Source organism: Mustela putorius, unplaced genomic scaffold (assembly GCF_011764305.1).
Source record: "Mustela putorius furo isolate JIRA1106 unplaced genomic scaffold, ASM1176430v1.1 tig00003898_pilon_pilon_pilon, whole genome shotgun sequence".
NCBI lineage: Eukaryota > Metazoa > Chordata > Mammalia > Carnivora > Mustelidae > Mustela > Mustela putorius.
Window position 1 is genome coordinate 11731478 of NW_025422047.1, and position 22003 is coordinate 11753480.

Below are 22003 nucleotides of genomic sequence, written 5' to 3' on the forward strand. Positions count from 1 at the left end.
TAAATGACAGACAGAAAAAGTTACAGATTCTTTTAATATCTTTTTCTCCTTATCGGGAAGGTTTTTTCAGGTTTATTTCTTAAACGTCTAAGAGGGCATGACCATTGGAGTTGGTAAGACTAGTTAGGTTATAATCCACTGTCTAATGCTTTTAAAGATTATTATTGTTTTAAGGCCTACTACTATTTAATCAATGAAAAAAAAACCCAGAGATTTAAGGGGGATTGTATATTTTCATTTTTTAATAAACCACACGGCAAAACAATAATAAATGTATAGGAAATTACAATTTGAAAATTGCAAATACAATACATATACTATACTTTGATCTTAAATTACGTGGGCAAACCCCAGCTTCAAAATCTTCCCAAAATCAATCATATGCAAAATACCTGGTTTCTGAAAGGGCAAATGGAAAAGTATATACAATTTCTTAAACTGTGATATGGCTTACTTAATAACATATATATTTTTTTAGAGAAGCAAAAGCTTTCCAAATATACAGTATCTTCCAGGTGCAAAGCTGACATACTACTGGCCATTTCAATTTTGTGTTGCAGTTACATCAGAATATACTTAATTACATTATTATAAATTGACACTGTCATAGATTTAATTGGGAAAGTCTCCATAAATGCTTTCCAGTCTTACAAAAATCAGAAAATGTTTGTTGGTCCTTACAATATGATTAGAAGAACAGCATAAACCCTTTGTAAGCGAGAAATCAATTACAGGATGGCCTGAATGCGCATATACAATTCAATACTGAGGGATTCCCCCACGACAATTTCTTCTAATTTGCACGTTCCTGCCAACATCGGAAAAATACCCCGATTGGTGAGCTGTAAAATAAATATCATGCCCTGTCTGGCAAGATTCACAGGACAGATCTGTAGTTAGAAATAAAACTTAAATCATTTGGAATTGAGACTCACCTCCCCTCAACACAGCACACAGCAAGATGTCACTATTCATTTGTGACTTAATACTCAACTGGCTCATGAACTGAGCTTGATTCAAAGACAAACTGAGCCAAATGAACTAGTCTTGTATCAATTAACATATTCTATAACTTTAAATTTATTGTAGGTAGAGTCAACAGCAGAATTGCCTACAACCTTATGCCAAAGGGGCTCAAATTCTGTAGGAACACACTATTCATTATGGTGAGCCAATTTATATAAATTCATAAAAAGAAAATTAATTTAGGGCACCCAGGGGCTCAGTCAGTTAAGCAACTGACTCTTGATCTCAAGGTCATGAGTTAAGCCCTGCACTGGGCTATTAAAAATTAAAAAAAAAGGAAAAAGAAAATAAATTTAGCTAATTGTGCTTGTTTCAGAAGCAAATGACTGTATCTTCAAAAGTAATGAGAATGGTTGTTTGAGAAACAAGACCCAGACTCTTCTTACTAGAAATGATCTTCACTCATGGTTATAGTATAGCTTATTTCTATCATACTTATTCTTTAAAGTTCAGTGTGCAGAGAAATCTGGATCAGGACAAGCAGCTGTTAAAAAAAAGCATTCTTCCTCACCTAGAAATACATTTATAAGTGATACTTTGTTTCTGAAAGATGGTTTTCCTCACATTAAAATGAAAGGGAAGCTCGTGTGTCTAATCCTGTGTGTCTAGTCTGGGAAAATTCTACTGAAAAGACAAACACTGTCAGTGAGGACCTGGGTTCAAGAGACAGAGCCAGAATACTGAGACCTTTAAGAGCAGGAAAATTCATTTTAGAAAATGGAAATAAAGTACCAAAATTTGTAAGGAAAACAGTAAAACAGGAGCTCCTGTGATTTGGCAAACAATACTGATGGGAGCTGAGAGCTGCGAAAATCTGGGCTCACATTACACGAGGCACAGCTAATGGAAAGTGTATGTGCGAATTCCATTTGCTTGTGATTCGGCATTTCAAAGCCCTCTGAAAGATACTTTATTCAACCCTCTTCCTCACATGAGATTTCTAAGGCAGCATGGTCGTTAATGAAAAATAGGTCTTTCCCTAAAATCAAAATGCTACCTCTGGCCAGAGTTGTGAAACACAGGTTTTAAGTACACAAGTTAACTCTGATTATTTGGAAATGTTAATTAAAATAGATCATACTGAAGAACTGCCCAGTGCAAAATCAACCACACTAGGTGTTTATCCACAAATCCCCACCGCTTGTCACAGGATGGTGGAGAGCTCTTCCTGTGAGGGCTTGCTGGGGGTGTAACTCAGGGTTGCAGCTCAACAGGTGAGGGACAGACACAAGGCTTCTTATCAGAGGTAGACCATGGTCCCCTGGTCGTACCTGCTAAATTCATATCCTCCTTTGTGGGTTTTGTCAAGTAATAAAAAGTGAAATCTATCAATTCTCAGTTCCACAGACCCAGTAAAGTACAAAATCTGTAATTCTTGCTACAAAAGACAAAGACAGGAAACTTCATGTGTACCTCACTTTAAATAGAACACAGTCATTAAGATTTACGTAAGTTTTCCGTGTTTCTTGCCTTTTACACAAAGCTCCTTTTCAGTCCTCAAGTGGATTTCAGACTCTTTTATCAAGTAAATTTTCAAGGACAGGTCGATATGAAAAGATATACCTACTCAAGACAAAGGGAAGTTTACAAGAAACAAGCTCAGTAGACATAAGAAACAACTACAAATATATGAAAATCCATTAGTATATAATGATTATTCTTTTCCCTTCTTGTGCTAGGTACCCTAAAGTCCATAAATGCCCAGACGTCCACTGAAGTGCTTCTCATTTATTCTTATTTGCCTTCCCTATTATGAGAATTTGTATTAACAGTTTATATACCACCCAAATTCTGATAAATTCAAATCATTATTTTTAAATGGATTCACAGTAAGAATCCCCTAAAGTTGATTTTAAATTCAATTCCATAAACACTTACTGGGTTTTATTAGATACAATTATCCCTCCTCAACCCTTTTTGGGGGGATACCAACTCATAATCCTCTCTTAGGTAAATTCAGGTTTTATCTTCGGTTTACTTATAGTGAGGTACTTGGTAGAAAGATGAAATCTGTTTCCTATCCTTCTTTGATATTGTTAAGTCATCAGCATGTTTACGTCGGCTTTCAATTCACAACCTGTCTGTTCTACACTGTACGCTACTCTTGGGTCTCTGAGAACTCCAAGAGCCATAGCCATTCTTGGTTAAGAAACTGTCCCTGTGAAAATGGACTCTTAAAGTGCATAAAGATAATTTCAAAACCAACAGTTGCAAAATGGAACGAATATTCACAGCTGCCTCTTTAACACAACTGTTACCAATTAGATTGCATTCCTTTGGACAGTTTCATGTTTAACCTCCCCATACCACAGACTGAATGTCCACCCCTATTCCTGTGCTTTAAGAAAACACAAACACTAGGTCAAAAACCCTTGACTTTTTTCTTCTTTCTTCTTCTTTTTTTTTTTTTTTTTCTCAGAATAATGTCTTCTCCCTATCTCTTTGGGCATTTCTGCTATGGTATTATTGGAAAACCTCAAAATTATATCTTAGGGTTTCTGGAGTCCCTGGAGAATCCCTGACTCATATAATCAAACAAAAATCTCTCTGAAGGAATGTGCTTAATACACATGTGAAAGATGGGCATTACAAACTGACCCTTAGTCCTCCAGAGTTTTACCCTGAAAGGGCACAAACTGACTAACTGATAAGGAGGCCAGAAGCAAGGTACCAAGCAAACTTTCAGTTCTTGAAAGGACAGAGGATCACTGTTCACATTTTGCAGTCTCCTCCTAGTCTTAAGTAAAGATAATTCCATGAACAATAAAAGTGATTTCAGGAAGACTTAAATCTGACATTCCACACTCCATCCTTACTCCTGTATTTTGTTTTACATGATCATATCATAACTGGAGTTTAAGATGAACTTCTGCCATTCAGAATAGTACTGAAAATATTTCCTAAATAATCGTCATGACAGTGATCACAATATGTAAAGATTTAGTTCTGATCAACATTGCAAATAACCCAAAATGTTAACTTTGAGATGCAAAACCCCATAACATCTGGCAAAAACTGTTTATAAAGTATAACTATAATAATAACATTAAGTTATTTGTGAAGTAAAACATTTCTGAAACATGGGAATACATGCTTATTCCACTCTCTGGATAACGTCTAGTACTTTCTGAAATCTGCTGAGAAATAATTTCTGTAAAAAGAGAGCTGGGTGTCAAATTCCAGAAGCTGGATGTCAAGATTACATAATAAAAAAAAATTCAGTTTTCCAGCACTGGCTTGATAAAAAATGGTCTTTAAAAAGGATTTTTAAATGTAAATACTGAATTCTTGATGCTTCCTTTAAGACATGTACTCTGTCATAATTAATGAAGTGTGGTCTTGGATTGTCTTCTTTGAGGTATCTGTAGAGTCACATCTTATTCTGTAAATAGTGTTGGAAACATCTTCCTCTGAAAGTCAGGGTGAAGTCTCATTTTACCATTAAACAGAAACTAGCACTGTCCGGCTGGAGTGATTGTTCTGAGAGACCTGTGCTTGATATGGACACAGCTGGCAGGGATTCCATTGTCTCATTCAGGCGTGTGCATTTATTGCTCTCAGGTCTGTGACTGCAGGATAAATAAGGCAGTAGTCCCAAAAATGTATAAAGTTAAGGACTGGAACTCTGACAATGGGCACAAGTTCTGTCCACTTCTTGCCTGTAACTCTGAAGCTGAATAGTACATTTATACATGCCAAATGTGTTCAATAATACATGCTTTGCTTTGGACTGTACTTCCTCCCATTTAGATGAACTTCCAGGAACTGCAATGTCAAGAAAATATCATTACTACTCAGTGTACAAAGCTACAATGACATAGGGGAATAACAAACTCAGCATACACTGCACCTATTTTTATTAGTTTGATTTCTCCCCTCTTGAAGCTACTCTGTTAGAGAAGTACACCAGTCTCCAAAGCCAGGATGCTTTCTCATATTTCAATCCCTCCAGTCCACTCACAGGTAGAGAAAGAATACTAGACATCAATTAAGTCTTTTGCCTAAAAAAAAACCCATATGTACATTACTTTATCTTTTTTTTTTTTAAGTTTTTTTAAAATTTATTTACTTGACAGACAGAGATCACAAGTAGGCAGAGAGGCAGGCAGAGAGAGAGGAGGAAGCAGGCTCCCTGCTGAGCAGAGAGCCCATGTGGGGCTCAATCCCAGGACCCTGGGATCATGACCTGAGCCGAAGGCAGAGGCTTTAACCCACTGAGCCACCCAGGCGCCCCTGCCTATTACTTTAATAAATAAAAAGCATCAATCTGCAAAGTGACTTTAAGAAATAAAAACAGGTTTTCTTATTGTAGAAAAAGGATGGTAAATATTCTTCATGCCTTAATCTGAAGGCAAAAATCAATTTGTAACGTCTCATTTTAGGGGTGACTGGGTGGCTCAGTTGGTTAAGTGTCTGCCTTTGGCTCAGGTCATGTTCCCAGGCTCCCTGCTCAGCAGTCTCCCTCTTCCTCTGCCCCTCTGTGCATTCTCTCTCTCTCTCAAATAAATAAAATCTTAAAAAAAAAAAAAGTCTCATCTTAGAGATCAAAAATTATTGCTCTGCTGTTGTTACTGATCTGTCACTCACCTTTTGAAAAGCCTGGTCCCTCCCCTTAAAGCAATTATTTACAGCAGAAAAGTCCTCCTACTTAATTATAAGCACAGATGTTTAATACTAAAGTCCATCAACCCCAGCATTTACTGTCAGCAACATACTTAGCTGTATGTGTACTATGGCAGTCGGTTTTCCTGAAGTGAGAGACCAGATATTTAAATCTTCCACGGAATATACATCTTCTATTTTCATCAAGGCTTCTTTGATATAGTCTATATTCAAATGGCTTGGTACACCTGTTAGTTTAGAATATATCATTTAAAAGTAAAGTTTATTTTGGGGAAGAAAGTTATACATTACTGACAGAACTTTTTGTTTTCCCCCAAAGAAACCAAATGGCTTTATCAAATTCACTTTAAATGGACACTTTAAAATATCTTAATACCTTAAGACAAACCATGCACACATAAAGCAAGATATGTATAAGAGGTTAATAACTTTTAGAATGTTCATTCTCTCTAAAAAGAAATATCAAATCTGAATACTTCCTTTAACAAATAAGCTAGGATACACAAAAAAAGGGAAAAAAGAGAATATCCAATGATGATGAACCTGGTGTTGAGAACTTACACACTCAGTCATAGGATTTTAAGGAGGGAGGTTGAAAATATAACAAAGTAGCAAGTTAAATGGGAATTAAAGAATGAATAAATCACTAAACATAATTATACCAAGAATCAAGAGTTGTATTTCTGTCCTCACTCCACAGTTTATTAGCAGCATTACCTTAAGTAAGCAAGTTATATAACCCCTCTGAAGCTCAATTTCCTCGTCGGTAAGTGGGGATAATGTCCACCCTACCTACCTACCTTAGCTATTGTAAGGATCAAATGGGTAACAGAGGGAAGAGTACATCAATTCTTATATGTTATATACACATGAAGTGGTTTAACCGTAGCCCAATAAGCATCAGTAAAGAGAAAAGAAAAGACATGACTCTTACTCTAGAGTGCCCCCCACCCCCAATTTGATTAAGGGCAGTAAGAAACCCACACTGGGGATATGAAAGTGAGATCTTACCTTCTAGTATTATAACTATTGTGTCCCATATGATACGAAATGTTGTAAAAGCCACAAGTAATGAAAACACATATGTACAGATGGGATCAGCAATCTTGTATTCTGGCTGAAAAGTAACAGACCAAAATTGTGTGATTAAATATAGACCAATGTAAAATAGACTGTAAAGCAGAAACAAGCAATACTCTGTCCCCTGTTCTTTAGTCTTCTGTACCAGGACTAAAGAATACCTTTATTTATTTATTTTTTAAGATTTTATTTATTTATTTGACAGAGAGAGATCACAAGTAGATGGAGAGGCAGGCAGAAAGAGAGGGAAGCAGGCTCTCGGCTGAGCAGAGATCCCGATGCGGGACTCGATCCCAGGACCCTGAGATCATGACCCGAGCCGAAGGCAGCGGCTTAACCCACTGAGCCACCCAGGCGCCCAAGAATACCTTTATTTTTGAATACTGCAATTGAGAAACATCTTCACTCTTTCCTAGACTGTTTAAAAAAAAAAATTTTTTTTTTTTTTGCCTTTCCTTCTAAGACATATTTCCAGAAGTTTAATCATTTGTTCTATTGTTTTCTTCTGTGCCTTCTCTAAATCTTCCACCCAGAACCATAGAATATCAGAGCTGGAAGGACTTTTAGCAGCCACATATCTGGTCTAAGCTTCTCCTACAAAGGAGGAGGGACTAGCTCAGGTCAAAGCATTAACAGCAGAGCCAAGACTAGAACCCCAGTCTCTGGATTTCTAGTCCAGTGTACATTCCAGTCTCTGGATTTCTAGTCCAGTGTACATTCCAGTACCTAGCAGTTCAGTGACATGGCTTAAAACTGAGTTATCCAGTGAAGGCAGTCCGGAAGCCAGCTACAGACAAGCTACTATGTGAAATGATACTATTGTGTTTAGTGCTAGCAAAAGAGCTATACTGATGGCTCAATTAAGCCTACCCAAATGCAAAATGAGTAAGACTGGCTTTGGTATCCAGTATATTGATAAAAGACAATTATGTTAATATTCTTAATATTGAAATTAAATATAATTTAAAATAGAAAAAGTAGCAATCATATTACCTTGAATCTTATGATGTATGCAGCTATTAGTACACCAACACTCTGTACCAAATCCCCCAAGGCATGTACAAACGCAGCTCTCACTGCCAGGCTGTCCTGCCCATGGTTGTGTCTACACACAGAACCTGTGGTAGGAGAATTTGAAGGCAGGGAGTGGGAATGGGAGTGGTGACCAGACTGGTTCAACAGAAAACCCATTCTGTCAAAAATAAAAGAAAACATTATTATTCTTCCTAGTATTGTTGATAAAAGGATTTGTTACAAATCAGACACTAATGAGGCAACATGGAACTCATTCATTTAATATATATATGAGCACCTATTATGTATTAGGTATTGTTTTAGGTATTGGCATCAAAACAGTGAATAAGGGGCGCCTGGGTGGCTTGGTGGGTTAAGTCTCAGCCTTCGACTCAGGTCATGATCTCAGGGTCCTGGGATTAAGCCCAACATTGGGCTCTCTGCTCAGCAGGGAGCCTGCTTCCTCCGCCCCCGCCCCGCCTCTGCCTGCCTTTCTGCCTACTTGTCTCTGTCAAATAAATAATCAAAATCTTAAAAAAACAAAAAACCCGTGAATAAGACAGACATATTCCTATCCCCATGGAGCTTATGTTCCAGCAGAGAAGGCAGAGAAGTAAACAGATAAATACATAATAGACTGCCAGGCAATGCAAATGTTTTGAAGGGAAGTAAAGCGCTGCGAGGGGATGGAGTGCTGGGGGAGTGTAGTCTGTCAGAGGCCTGAGATTCCTTCTGAGAGGAGACTTGGATCAAGTCAGGAAGCAGCATGTGGTGGTGCTCTAGGCAGAAGGAATACGGGGGCAAAGGCTCTTAGATGAAAATGTGCTCTACGTGTTTCAAAAAAGCAGGACAGCCATTGTGGTACATTAAAGTGATTAAGAAGGGACGCCTGGGTGGCTCAGTCTGTTAAGCATATGCCTTTGGCTCAGGTCATGATCCCAGGATCCTGGGACTGAGTCCCACATGGGGCTCCTTGCTCAGCAGGGAGCCTGCTCTCACCTCTACCTGCTGTTCTCCCTGCTTGTGTGCACTCTCTTGCTCTCTCTGACAAATAAATAAATAAATTTTAAAAATAAATAAACTGAGCAAGAATGCTAAGGTATGAGAAAGGTACACAGGATTTTGTTTAAAAGGCTGTGGTAAGGACTGAATCATTTTATTTTATTATTATTATTTTTTTAAAGATTTTATTTATTTGTCAGAGAGAGAGAGTGAGCACAGGAGACAGAATGGCAGGCAGAGGCAGAGGGAGAAGCAGGCTCCCTGCTGAGCAAGGAGCCCGATGTGGGACTCGATCCCAGGACGTTGGGATCATGACCTGAACCGAAGGCAGCTGCTTAACCAACTGAGCCACCCAGGCGTCCCAGGACTGATTTATTTTAATAGGAATGGAAGCCAGTAGGGCAGGGATTAGCAAACCACAGTCTGTAAACCCTATGTGGCCCGCTGCCTGTTTTTGTAAATAAAGTTTTATTGGGACACAGCAGTGCTCATTTGTTTACGTATTAAATGTGCCTACTTTTGTTCTCTAACAGCAGAGCTGAGCAGTTGTGACAGAAACTACATGGCTCTCAAAGCCTAAAATAGTTATTATCCGGCCTTTTACAGAAAAGTTTTCTGACTACTGGTCCAAATAAGTATATAACCTAAAAATTTCATAGCTTTTAGGGAAAAAGTTTGTAGTTTAAAAAAGTCTTGTTAATTATAATAAAAAAAAAAACTTCGTCCCACTTAAATTCCAAATTATTTGTCAAACTTCAGTATAACTGAGCAAACTAATGAGGAATTTAGAATTCCATCAATGTTTTACTAATATTTATAAGAAAAATTAACATAACATATAATTTTAAGATACATAAAGATACCACTGCACATTAGTGAATGCATGTACAATAGTCTCTAAGTTCACAGAACTTTAAAATATTAATTTATTAAAAATTAATAAAATATTAATTGAAAACAATATACAGTATACGATACCAGAATGGTTCATACATATCATCATAAAATTGTCCAAACCCACAGAATATACAATATCAAGAGAATGGACCCGAATGTAAACTAGGGATATTGTGGGGTAATGTGTTAATGCTGGTTTGCTGGTTCATCCACTGTAACAAACGTACCACTCTGAGGGAGGACATTCATAAAGGTGAAGGCTATGCGTGTGTGAAGGCAGCAGGTATACAGGAAATCTCTGTACCTTCTGCTCAGTTTTGTTGTGAACCTAAAACTATTCTAAAAAATAAAGCTTTTATACTTTTATTTAAAATAAAGCTTACATTACATTAACAGCAACTCCAACTGCTGCAGTGATGAGCATTATATCTCCATTTATTTCATATTTCATATGGATAGTTCTTTGGACAGCTTCATATAGGAGGAATCCCATAAGTACATATACCAACAGCACACTAATCATAGCTGATAAAACCTCTGGAGGGAAAAATATAAACAACAAATATATCTGTAGCACGGTTATTACACTTCATACAAACTAAATATTGTACAATCTTTTATTTATATCCTTCCTCCAAAGAGATTAAAAACACTGTATTTAATTTCTTTCATGTTATTTTTTTAATTTAAAAAGTGTTGAGTAGTTTGCTCTGGATTCTCCACTAATTCATTCTCCCCACTCCACACCTTCCTCCTCATCTCTTTAGGGTCAAACTGTGTATATTTAACAGACCATATACATGGCAAAAAAATGAAAAACTGAAAAAAAATTATTGGTAACATGCATGCTCACAGACTAATTTCCCAGTAAAAGAGTACATTTACAAATTAATAATAAAGTGAAGAACCCATAACAAAAATGGATAAAGGACATAAATACTAATATACAGAAAATTAACAGAAAAACCAATTTATCAAAATCAATCACACTACAAGAAATTCAGATAAGAATATGGTTATTCTTTGTCTCTTACTAAATTGGTAAATATTAAAAAGTTTGTTAACAGCTATAGTTTGCAAGGATATAATGGTGGAAATGTCACATGGAACTATCTTTTTGGAGAGCAGTTAGTAAAATGAATCAAAAATTTAAATGCATGTGTTCCTTGATTCTAGGAATCTATTCAATAGAACTCATGATATATATGCAAAGATATACCTATAAAGTTTTTCACTATTAATTCACTATTATCAAAAAATATCTAGAGACATCTTAAATGTCCACCAACGAAGAACTTAATGGATAAAATATGATATATCCATATAGTGAAATATCATAAAGCCATTTATGTTGAAAAAAAATCATGCAAATTGATAATCACAAGACAAGAGAGTGTTACATCTAGGAAGTGGGACTAGAGCTTTGGAAACTTAGTTTTCATTTTATTCTTTTCAGTAATGTTTGAAATTTTTTAAGTTTTACCGCAAACACATATTACCTTTAGACTAAAGAAAAACAAGGCATACAAGTATTCATGAATGCACTTTGACCTAGCAATGCTTCTTCTTGGAATGATACACACATTCATGCTAACTGAACTGCATATGTACAAAATGAGGTATATTATGAAGCTATTCATGAAGCACTGTATAAAATAGCAAACAATAAGAAAGTGAGAGGGCCCTATAACACGCAATACTATGCAGCTGTTAAAAAGGGGATATATAGCTTTTTATGTTCTGATAAGGGGTACTGTCCAAGATACAGTGTTATGTGAAAAAAGCAAAGTGTGTATGGCATGTTACTATATGTGAAAAGAAAAAGGAGTATGTATATATATATAGAGAGAGAGCTATATCTTATATATACATGATATCTGTACATGCAATCTCTGAAAGGATATACAAAATGCTGATAAAAAACTGGTTATGAAGAAAATGGCTGACTGGGAGACAGGGATGACTGCACTATATATGCTTTTATGTCATATAAACTTTTACCACGTAAGTATATAGTAGAGATAATCTTATATCTTTTCAAGATACACAATAGGACAATGGAAAATATTTACATTTTAAAATAATTAACATTATAATATAAAAAATATATTATATATAAAAAGTATATAGTATATATATAAAATATAAAACAACTATTGACACTCAAAATAATAAAAGCAAGAAAATACTTTTAAAGAAAATTTTTCCTTTAGAGAAACCAGAGAGTAATCTCGTTAAAGGTAAAACAATCTGGGAAACTGTTATCTGAGTCAAGTCATTGCTCAAAGGTTCCAGGCAGTTCAAATATATTGAGCTTTGATACATTTTCATTTTGATGCATAAATTACAGCACAGAAAAATTATGTAGCAGTTATTAGCTGTTTCCTGAACACATCTCACTAATGTAGCTAAAACTCCAATAAAATTCTGTGCATTAGCAGAACAAACACTGGCATAATACAACATAAAGCTCCTATTCAAAACCATGGTACACTTATTTCTGACATACTAATTGTCCCACTTCAAAAGACGCATACGGCTAAAACCCAGGAAGGACACTCTGAAATACACAAAGCTGTGGAGAAACTACCACATCAAGTGCAGACTCTCAGCAGCTTGAGGACAGGACCAGTTCCATTCCACATCACACTTACTGTGACACTCAACAGAGTGGTTGTCATGTAGCAAATACTGATGGATGGATTTGCTGAATGAGGTTAGGTAGGTTGAACAAGGGGAGATGATAAAGGCTATACAATTAAGAAGGGTAGGCTAAATGTAAGTAATAGGTTATTTACTAAATCCCAAAAAATAGTAAGTAAATTGGTTAGAAGAGAAGAATTAAGCCAAATACAAGACAGAAAATGCATGGAATTTCTCCTCTTAAGTTATAACTGCTGATGGTAAAGAACACATATATTAAAAAAAATAAAATATTTTTAAACTGTGAAGTTCATATACTAGTGGTAGCTTCATTTTACTCACAAGGTAAGAGAAATTTCCTTTAAAAATGGTATTTAATAAATACCATTCTGGGGCACCTGGCTGGCTAGCATGTAACCCTTGATCTGGGGGTTGTTAGTTGAAGCCTTAAGTTGGGAGTAGAATTTACTTAAAAACAACAACAACAACAACAACAACAAAACCAATTCTTCTTCTCAAACTCTTCCCCTCTACCCTCCCAGAAAAGAGAACTTTAATCATGTGTCAAGGTTGAAGCTACCAATGAAGTCAGATAGTTTTTAAGATGACTTAATCAGGGCGCCCGGGTGGCTCATAGGTTAAGCCTCTGCCTTCAGCTCAGGTCATGATCTCAGGGTCCTGGGATAGAGTCCCGCATCAGGTTCTCTGCTCAGCGGGGAGCCTGCTTCCCTCGCTCTCTCTCTCTCTGCCTTCCTCTCCGCCTATTTGTGATCTCTCTCTGTCAAAGAAATAAATAAAATCTTGAAAAAAAAAAGATGACTTAATCAAATTATTAATATAAAATTATAAAGCAATACGCTTATAAAAATTCATGGCTATATAAGTTTATGCCATTAACTTTGTCTTTAAGTTGTGATTATTTATGAAAATCTAAAACCAATAATTAAAAATTCTTTCAAAACTCCCTATAATTAAGTTAATAATACTTTATAGTTTTCCTGGAATAGTCCCAATTTATTAATTATACCATTGTCCTGGCATAATTATTTAAAAAGCCCTACTTCACTCTCAAAAGTGTACTGGTTTGGATGATAAATGATAACTTACACTAGTAGGTATGCCAGATAAAATACTGGATATCTAGTTAAATTTGCATTTCAGGTGAATAATTTTTTAGTATAAGTATGTCCCATGCAATATCTCAGACATATTGGGAGTCCTGCAAGAATGTGTGTGTGCCCTCCCAGGCCACACACCCAAATCTGGCAACTCCATATCCTAGTGATAATTTTCCTAAACACTTAAAATCACCTTTTAGTGATCTTTCATATAAAGCAAAACCAATGAAATAAAACTATCTTATCTCAAAATAAAGTAAAATGAAAGTCAGACTAAAGCATGAACAGAGATCCTCGGCAGGGAGGACTCCCACACTTAGAAGGCCCACTAGACACCTGCAGCCTGCAGTTTTCCACACCAGTTTTTAGCCATGTGAGTAGCATAAAAGGGATCCCAATGTCTACCCACAGTTAATAGTAATGGAATTCAGCTGATTCCTAGAAACTGCCAAAGTGACATATTAGGATGCTGATATCAATGATATCCCTTTTCCAGCAATTAGTAAGAAATGTGACTTGTGTCTCAACCCCTTGGTGAAAAGCAAAGACATTCGGCTATTATTTTTTATTCTAATCACCTGTCAAAATGTCTTAGACAGAATACTGATAAATGCAAAAACAGAAAAAATTTATGTATATTTTTAGGCCTGAGATTTATAACTGAGAAGTAAAAGGCACAGATAATACTACATAGCTAAAAATCCTAGTAGTAGTAATATGATCATTTATTTTGATAAAAGCTCTTTCACTGTGAATAAATTAAACTGGTAAAATATCATGAATAGGACAAATTAGCATTTATAATTCTTTTCATAGGTTTTGTTTTAAGAGAAGAAGGAAGGGGGTGTGGTGTGGAGAGGGACAGAGCAAGAGAATTTTTTTTTTTTTAAAGATTTTATTTATTTATTTGACAAACAGAGATCACAAATAGGCAGAGAGGCAGGCAGAGAGAGACGAGGAAGCAGGCTCTCTGCTGGGATCATGACCCAAGCCAAAGGCAGAGGCTTTAACCCACTGAGCCACCCAGGTGCCCCATAGAACAAGAGAATCTTAAGAAGAATCTTCAGCTCAGGTCATGATCTCAGGGTCCTGGGATAGAGTCCCGCATCAGGTTCTCTGCTCAGCGGGGAGCCTGCTTCCCTTGCTCTCTCTCTCTCTGCCTTCCTCTCTGCCTATTTGTGATCTCTCTCTGTCAAAGAAATAAATAAAATCTTGAAAAAAAAAAGATGACTTAATCAAATTATTAATATAAAATTATAAAGCAATACGCTTTACTTATAAAAATTCAGCGCAGAGCTTGATAAGGGGCTTAATCTCACAACCCTGAGATCATGACCTGAGCTGAAGATCAAGAGTTGCATGCTTAACCAACTGAGCACCCAAGCACCCCTTTCAAAGTATTTTTTAACATGACAGAATGTAGATAAACACAAGCAAGGTTTTTGCCTCCCAACATTTAAAAGAAAGGGAAACTTTCCATCAACAACCAAATTCTGACTTGCTCCAGTCTTCTCATTCTTGCTTTTGCTTAGTCTCTGGTCACATAACATACAAAAAAGTTTTTCAACACAAAGGAGAACACAACAGCATGGATTTTTCATCTTTGAAAGAAGACCCAGAATTTTCACAACTGAAACCCTAGATTTCCATGAAAGTTAGGACCCCAGTAGCTTTAGATAAACTTGACTAAATGGAAATTTATCATAAATGAAAAACTCTTGAAAGAGATTTTTATGAAAATTCTAGAAAATCTATTATTATAGTAGTTCCAACATATTTTGCTACATTACACACAAATAATTAAATCACTTCATCTGACTGAACTGGAGCACTGGAGGAGGGAGTAAGATGAGTGAATATGTGTTTTTTATTATAACATCACTTAGGTCTTTTAATTCAGCTGAAATATAAACACATGTTTATGGTCAATGATCTATTAAGACCAAAATATACCCTGAATTTCACATCCAGAGAATAGGCAGTTTTGGTTTAAATGACTCATAAATGGTAAGAAAAAAATCAAATGGGAGAAAACAGAGATGAATGTCAAGTTTTGATAGTACTAGAAAATATGAAAAATGTTTATTGCATATTTTAACACATCTATAAATTTCCAAAACTAGAGGTTTTCAAGGTTCATATAATAAACACTGAGTCCTTCTCTGTCCTCCTGTTACTCTCCATTATAGTACCTTATTCTTTGCTTCCTAGAATTTACTCTAGGAAGTACTCTAGGAATTTACTGCATTTGTGTACATATTTACTGCCTATCTCCCCAGCCTACAGTATTACTCCTTTAATCAACAGGTAACTATTGAGCACCTATTCAGTGAATGAGTATCCCTTTGCTTCAATTACATAAACCACACTCAGCCCAAACATACTGTTTTTCAGGAGTGCTGCCTAAATGTACTGGCCTATCATAAGTGTTAACTTCGCTAATGCTAGGATGCCAATAATGAGTATATTTCCTTTAAATTCCATAATGCTTGTCTTTCTGCTGTCTCAAAAACTAGAGCAAACATCTAAAAACAGGTTTCAGTGGTTTAAAAAAATGAATAGGGAAGGAGAGCGGAGACACAGTCTCTCCTGTACTTCCTTTTTTTCCACAACTGAAACCCTTCCAGTAAAAGATAGGAAGGAAAAAGAAGGAAAATCAGTGGGCTGTGCTAGATTTGCCTAGGATTTCTGAATTCATATTTGTACTTCAACTCAGCCACAGACAATCCTACTGCATGCACTTAGGCTAAAGACATCACTTTTTAGTGGCCTACTGTTGCCACCGGAATACCAGGTGGCAGACTGCAAAGCAGACTTTGCAGTTTAGCCTGGTATTCCGGTGGCAAGAGTAGGTTGCCATGTTTGGAGCCTTTCAGTTCCTATTCTAAATAATCTTTTCAATTTTTTTTTTAAAGGTTCTATTTATTTGACAGAGAGAGACTTAGCAAGAGAGGGAATACAAGCAGGGGGAGTGGGAGAGGGAAAGCAGATTCCCCACTGAGCAGGAAGCCTGATGCAGGGCTTGGTCCCAGGACCCTGGGATCATGAGCCTGAGCCAAAGGCAGATGCCTAATGCCTGAGCCACCCAGGCGCCCCTCTAATGCCTTCTCACCACTCCCTCTACCCCATACCCAAGATGGCCAGCACTCTCAAATGGACTCTTGACTATCCAACATGGACCACCTCACTCATGTCTTCCTTCTGTCTCAGCAAAAACTCCAGTTTCTAGGAGGTATCTATTCTTTTCCAGATGTTTAGGTGATATGAATTCTCACTAAGATGTGAATCATTAACTGGCATAACCCTTGTCAGGAGTGGGAGGACGTTATTAAAATGAATGACTAACCATGGCTGCATGTATGGGGAAGAGAAATTTTTTAGCTGAATACTTTCTGTTCCTTTAGCAACAGGGAATGAAATAGCAAATGACACAGAATTAGCTTTATAACTGTATACCTACAGGAGAAGAACCATCATCTAGCCATGTCTGCTAAGGTCTTTGCTGAGTGGAACTACACTCTGCTTATTACACTCCGCACTGTTACTTCGCTAACCTAGGCTGATGATTTGCATTACCAAAATGTAAATCCTGCTTTTTTATTTCAAATACAAACAACTCTTACTAAGTCCTTTTACATGATCTCTATCTTTATCTAATCCTTGAAGCTTCTTCAGCCCAAGAAATGGAAGAAAAGCCTTATAAATAAAAGTCAATTAAGCTCATAATCTACAGAGAATAAAAGTAGAAAGCAAGGGGATTGTACTGTTTTCTTTCGAATAGCAATTCCCCTTTGTCTGGGAAATAGTCTGTTCCTCCTAAGGATCTGTAGGATTTCTGCTACAGTGTGTTTCATTAAGTTCTAGGTTTTATTAACTTCCAGGGTAAGAGGACATACCCACAGTCAAATAAATCAAGGCACTTAAAAATAGCTCATATATGGTTTCTAGCCTGCTCTCTCTTTTCCCACAAAAGAGCTGCCACTTGATAAAGAAAAGGAAAACCTGAATGACTTTACACAATCTGTGAGCTCACGTGAAGGAAAGGAATGTACTACCAGAATGGAACAGACTCCTGAGGCAGCTATTTGGTACTCCCTTCAAATCTAAAACCACCTTTCTCACCTTCACTAAATGATTTGTGTGAAAATAAATTTAGTCACAGTTCCAAAAAAGTTAACAAAAGGAGCACCTGGGTGGCTCAGTAGCTTAAGCGTCTAGCTCTGGATTTTGGCTCGGGTGGAGATTGAGCCCCATGTGGAGCTCCACATGCAGTGGGGAGTCTGCTTGAGATTCCCTCTCCTTCTGTACCTCCCCCCTTTATCTCTCTGGAATAAATAAATAAATCTTAAAAACATATTACCAAAGACCTGAGTTTAAAAGCACAGCTCTAAAACTGCTGCTTAATCATCAGGGTGAATCACCTTACTTTTCTCCCACTACTTAGCTGAGACAGTTATGCTCAGAGAAGAATTCTGAGGGGAGGGAATTAGCGGGGAGGGAAGACATATAATTTTGGAGTGTGTAGCATCTGAGAGATGCAAAAAGTGTGGGCAGAGTGATATACTGGCAGGCAAAAGAGGGAAGGAAACAAGATTGGAACTTTTATTGGGAATTCATTCTGGGCCAGGTCTACCACCTCAGGTACTTAGACCTTACCACATTACGTATTCAAGTATTATCATTCATATTTTACCAAAAAACCCCCAAAACCTTGTACTTAGATTAAGTCATCTCTAAAAGGTCATATAGTTAGTAAAACTGCAGATCTCAGATCTGAACCAAAGACAACTTGTTCCCAAAACTTTAAAAGTGGAAAGTACCAAAACAAATAGGACTGTTTCTGACTGACATCTGGGGGAAACACTCCCAACTAATTTCTTACTTAGTTGAAGGGACCGAGAAGACTGGCTGTTCCACCCCATTATGTTATGAATCAAATAACTTTTTATAGTGTAGTTTGTGAATATGATCACAGTTTCAGAACTACAGATAAATGTTCTCAAGTCCCAGATATTTTAGTCCTCAAATTTCAAAAATATCCCTACTCCTAGTTTGGAAACTGGTTTAATTTACCCTAAACACAAGTGATTGGACGTTCCTGAGCTATATTAAATGATCTGCCTCATAGTTTTCATGTCCTTATTTACTCAGAATAATATTATTTATTTACTTAGCCTGCATAAGCAATAATTCAGCTAATAATCTCATATTGCACACTTATTACTGCCAGACATAAAAAGTTTATTTAATATTATCTGTTTCCATCCCTACTTCATTCATGGTCTAGAACAAGATATGGTTTCATGAAAATAGCTATAAAATGTGATAAATCCTATTAGGCATTGTATAAACTGTTAGAAGCAAACAGAAAGGAAATAAATTTAAGGATTGGTACAACTAGTATCTATCATCCACAGACACACACTTCCAGGTCAAGAACTGGGTACACAGTATGCTGCCTTTTTGCATAAGACAGGGTGGCAGGGGATGGGATAAGGTAGGCAGTATGGTATATATGTATGTATTCACTTATACTTTCAAGAGGAAATGCTGGAAGGGTAGGCCAGAAACAAGTTAAAAATCATTACTAATAAGGAATGGGGTTAGAGGATGGGTTGGAGGGGACAGAATGAAAATAAAGCTTCTTGAGTAAATCCTTTCTTTTAATAACTCATTTTTGATTCTTGCAACATAAGTTTTACATATTTACAAAACAGATCAACAAAGAAAAAAATTAACTCCTGTCCTAACCTCCCCCCCATAATCCACAATGTCAAAACAAAATTCAACAACAGTAACACCAGAAGTTTCTTAGGGGGACTTTTTCTGCCCCGTTTTTTAGGACCTGAATCCCCAAGTCTTGGTATTAGAGGTTCACAGAGCTTGAAAAGAATACTCATGGAGCAGTATATTCTGTGGAACACAAGACAGCCCCTGCTGTGGTTTACAGCTTTATTCAATTCTACATATCCTTGCTGTCTCTCTAATCCTCCCCAAAGAGCAGAATAAGTGAAATAAGTTCTGTATCTGCAAAATCCTCATAAAATTTTGCAATACAAAGAAAATGAAGATCCCATAAGGCCCTTCTAGTGTAAAGGTTTGAGTCCCTCCCTAGCTTTGGGAAATACTCACCCACCTGTAGCTCAGTAACTCTCTTCCTTTTTAAGATAATTTTTAAAAATTTAGATAAAATTCACCCACATAAAATTCTCCAGTTTAATAATTTTAAAGTGCACCACCGATGAGTGGGTTTCAGTGCACAAGGTTACGACACAATCACCTCTAATTCCAGAACATGCTCATCACACCAAAGGGAAGCCTATATGAAGTCACTCCCTTTTATTTTTTTTTAACATTTTCCTGAGGTTCTTAATAAGCACAATCTTTGGACCTTCTAAATTGTTCTTTTATAAAAGCTTTAAACTTTCCCCCTGTTTTTATCTTTTTGTTCTATATATCCTAAGACTTCGATTATATTTTCTAGTCTGTGTACTGAATTTTTAGAAAAAATTTAGCAGTAACATTTCAAAGACCTTTTTCTTATATGCTTCTTTTTCAAAATATTTTACTGTCTTATTATTCTGAGTATATTAATAAGATGATTTAAAACATTTGCTTCTGCTTCTAAAGTCACCTTTCTTTCCTCTAGGACTAATTTTTCTGTTTTTCTTATTGCTAAAAGGTCGTTGGTTGTCCATTTACATTTAGGGCAGAAGGACAAGGAAACGGTTCTTTGCAAAAAGAAAATGAGGAAGGATAAGCCATAAACTAATTAAAATGGTTACTAATAAGGGGTGCAAGGCAGGGCAGACTAAAACAAATGTATTACTTTGGAGGAGGGGAACCACACATTACATGTGCAAAACCCTGAATTCTAATATGAAAAAGACTTATTTTGGAACATCAACTTCCACACTACAAGCCTCAGCTCTCCCCAGACATTTTGTTCAAGATCTTTCAAGAACTATATGGTACTTTGCATGGGGGGAAAATGCAGGCTACCTGAGTGGGGATAGGAAGGTAGGAACAGAATGGACAAGTGTGAGCAGTTTCCCACTTATAGTCATTCAGTTAACTGTTCTTGTTTTCAGCCCCAGTCCTCACTATTGCTCAGCTCTATCCCTGAGTCTTCTATGGAGAAGTGTGGGGCTGCCAGCTCCTGGCTCAGTGTGCACTGGGCTGCAACTTCCTGGCTTGTTTCTTCCTTTGGCCCCCTCCCATCTATCTTCTAACTCCGAAAGGTGTTTACTGGTGACTTGCTTCTCTCTGCTGTTTTTATTTGAATGAACTCTCAGAAGAGATGAGTCAAATGCTGGTATCTAATCCATAATTGTAAACTTTGTACTTCTAAGGAAAAAGGTATATTTGACTTTCTACAGAAACTTGCAGAGATAAACAGGAACAGTCAGTCCTATTTTCTCTCTTTTCACAGTGCTTGTTGTGTATGAAGAAATGAAGTGACTAGATAAAGTATTTCTTTGATATTTAATAGGATTTTCATGATTATGTGTTCTTATTATATGTAGGACTTTCTATGTTCTGTTATTGAATGTTTCTTTGGGGGGGGGGGGGATTCTACTACTTTCATTAATGGTCCAAGGGGTCTATAACCTAAAAGGTTAAGAGCTGCAGGACAAAATGAAACACTCTTTCAAAACAGTGGTGGAAGGTAAAACCCCCATTCCTTGATGCTATGTTTGAATGTTAGATCTTAAATTGAAGGTGTTTAAATCACAAGAAATTAAAGTTTGAAAGTAATCTTGAATTTATTCAAAAAGCCCAATGCAATCAGTTAAGAAATGACTGTACAGTACATTGGTAAGCAGTGGCTGCACTGTGAAGTGGGAAAAAAAAATCACAGACACACGTCAGGGCATTAACTCTCTGGTACAGCAAGCAGCTCAGAGTGCTGAAGGTGGGGTGCCAGAGAATGTCCCAATCTGATGATCTGGATAGCTAGTTGAGATAGAGCCTTTCAGGCACAATGGAGTTTTACATAGAAGGCCCAGTGACTAAATTTTAGAAGACCTAGATGCTGAGTTATGATGAGCCTAAAAAGTAACCAAGAAGGGGAGGAACTTACTCATGTATTAGCCAAGAAGGTCAGTGTCTCTACAAAATTAAACTGCAAGTTGTTAATTCTGGATCTTTAAGACAGGTTTTATTAAAGCTACCTAAATGTCAACTTCTGGATTCTAATCAAATGACATCCGAACATATGGCATTTCACATACTAGTTCAAGTAAATTGTTTCATACATATTTTTAAAATAAGTAAAAAAAAAATCTAAAAACACAGTAACAGAGAAAGAGTTGTATGGATAACAATGTATGATTTTAACCTCTCAAATATTAATATTTATTCAAAATAGGAAAATAAAAACATGTACATTATTAAAGAAAAAAAAATTAATGACACTTGTCAACACATGGTAAAGAAGACTTTATTCAAGAGGGGAAGCTATGAAGAAAGGTACAGGACCAGTGCAATAGAACTCTGCAGTGGGTGGGGTGAGATTGGGTTCAGCTCTGAATACTCTATCGGCAAGTCAGTGGATGGAAAATTACTAAGAGGAAACATAAGGGTTGAGGGGGATTCTG

At 36.6% G+C, this 22003-nt stretch overlaps 1 protein-coding gene across 5 annotated transcripts in view; it reads right to left on the reverse strand.

Moving 5' to 3' along the window:
* Positions 1 to 219: 219 nt before the first annotated feature.
* The window catches only part of SLC30A4 (solute carrier family 30 member 4), a 30950-nt gene continuing 9166 nt past the window's right edge, over positions 220 to 22003 (reverse strand). For 2 of the 5 annotated variants that reach the window (XM_045067964.1, XM_004751313.2), the window contains 5 exons: positions 10026 to 10179; positions 7723 to 7921; positions 6661 to 6766; positions 5742 to 5876; positions 220 to 4791 (listed from right to left, as the gene is read on the reverse strand). In XM_045067964.1, the coding sequence (XP_044923899.1) occupies positions 4637 to 4791; positions 5742 to 5876; positions 6661 to 6766; positions 7723 to 7921; positions 10026 to 10179 (749 nt within the window). In that variant the 3' untranslated portion in view covers positions 220 to 4636. Of the gene's footprint in view, positions 4792 to 5741; positions 5877 to 6660; positions 6767 to 7722; positions 7922 to 10025; positions 10180 to 13023; positions 13064 to 20951; positions 21455 to 22003 lie in introns of those variants that run through there. The other 3 variants (XM_045067965.1, XM_045067966.1, XM_045067967.1) reach the window with 3 other exon arrangements.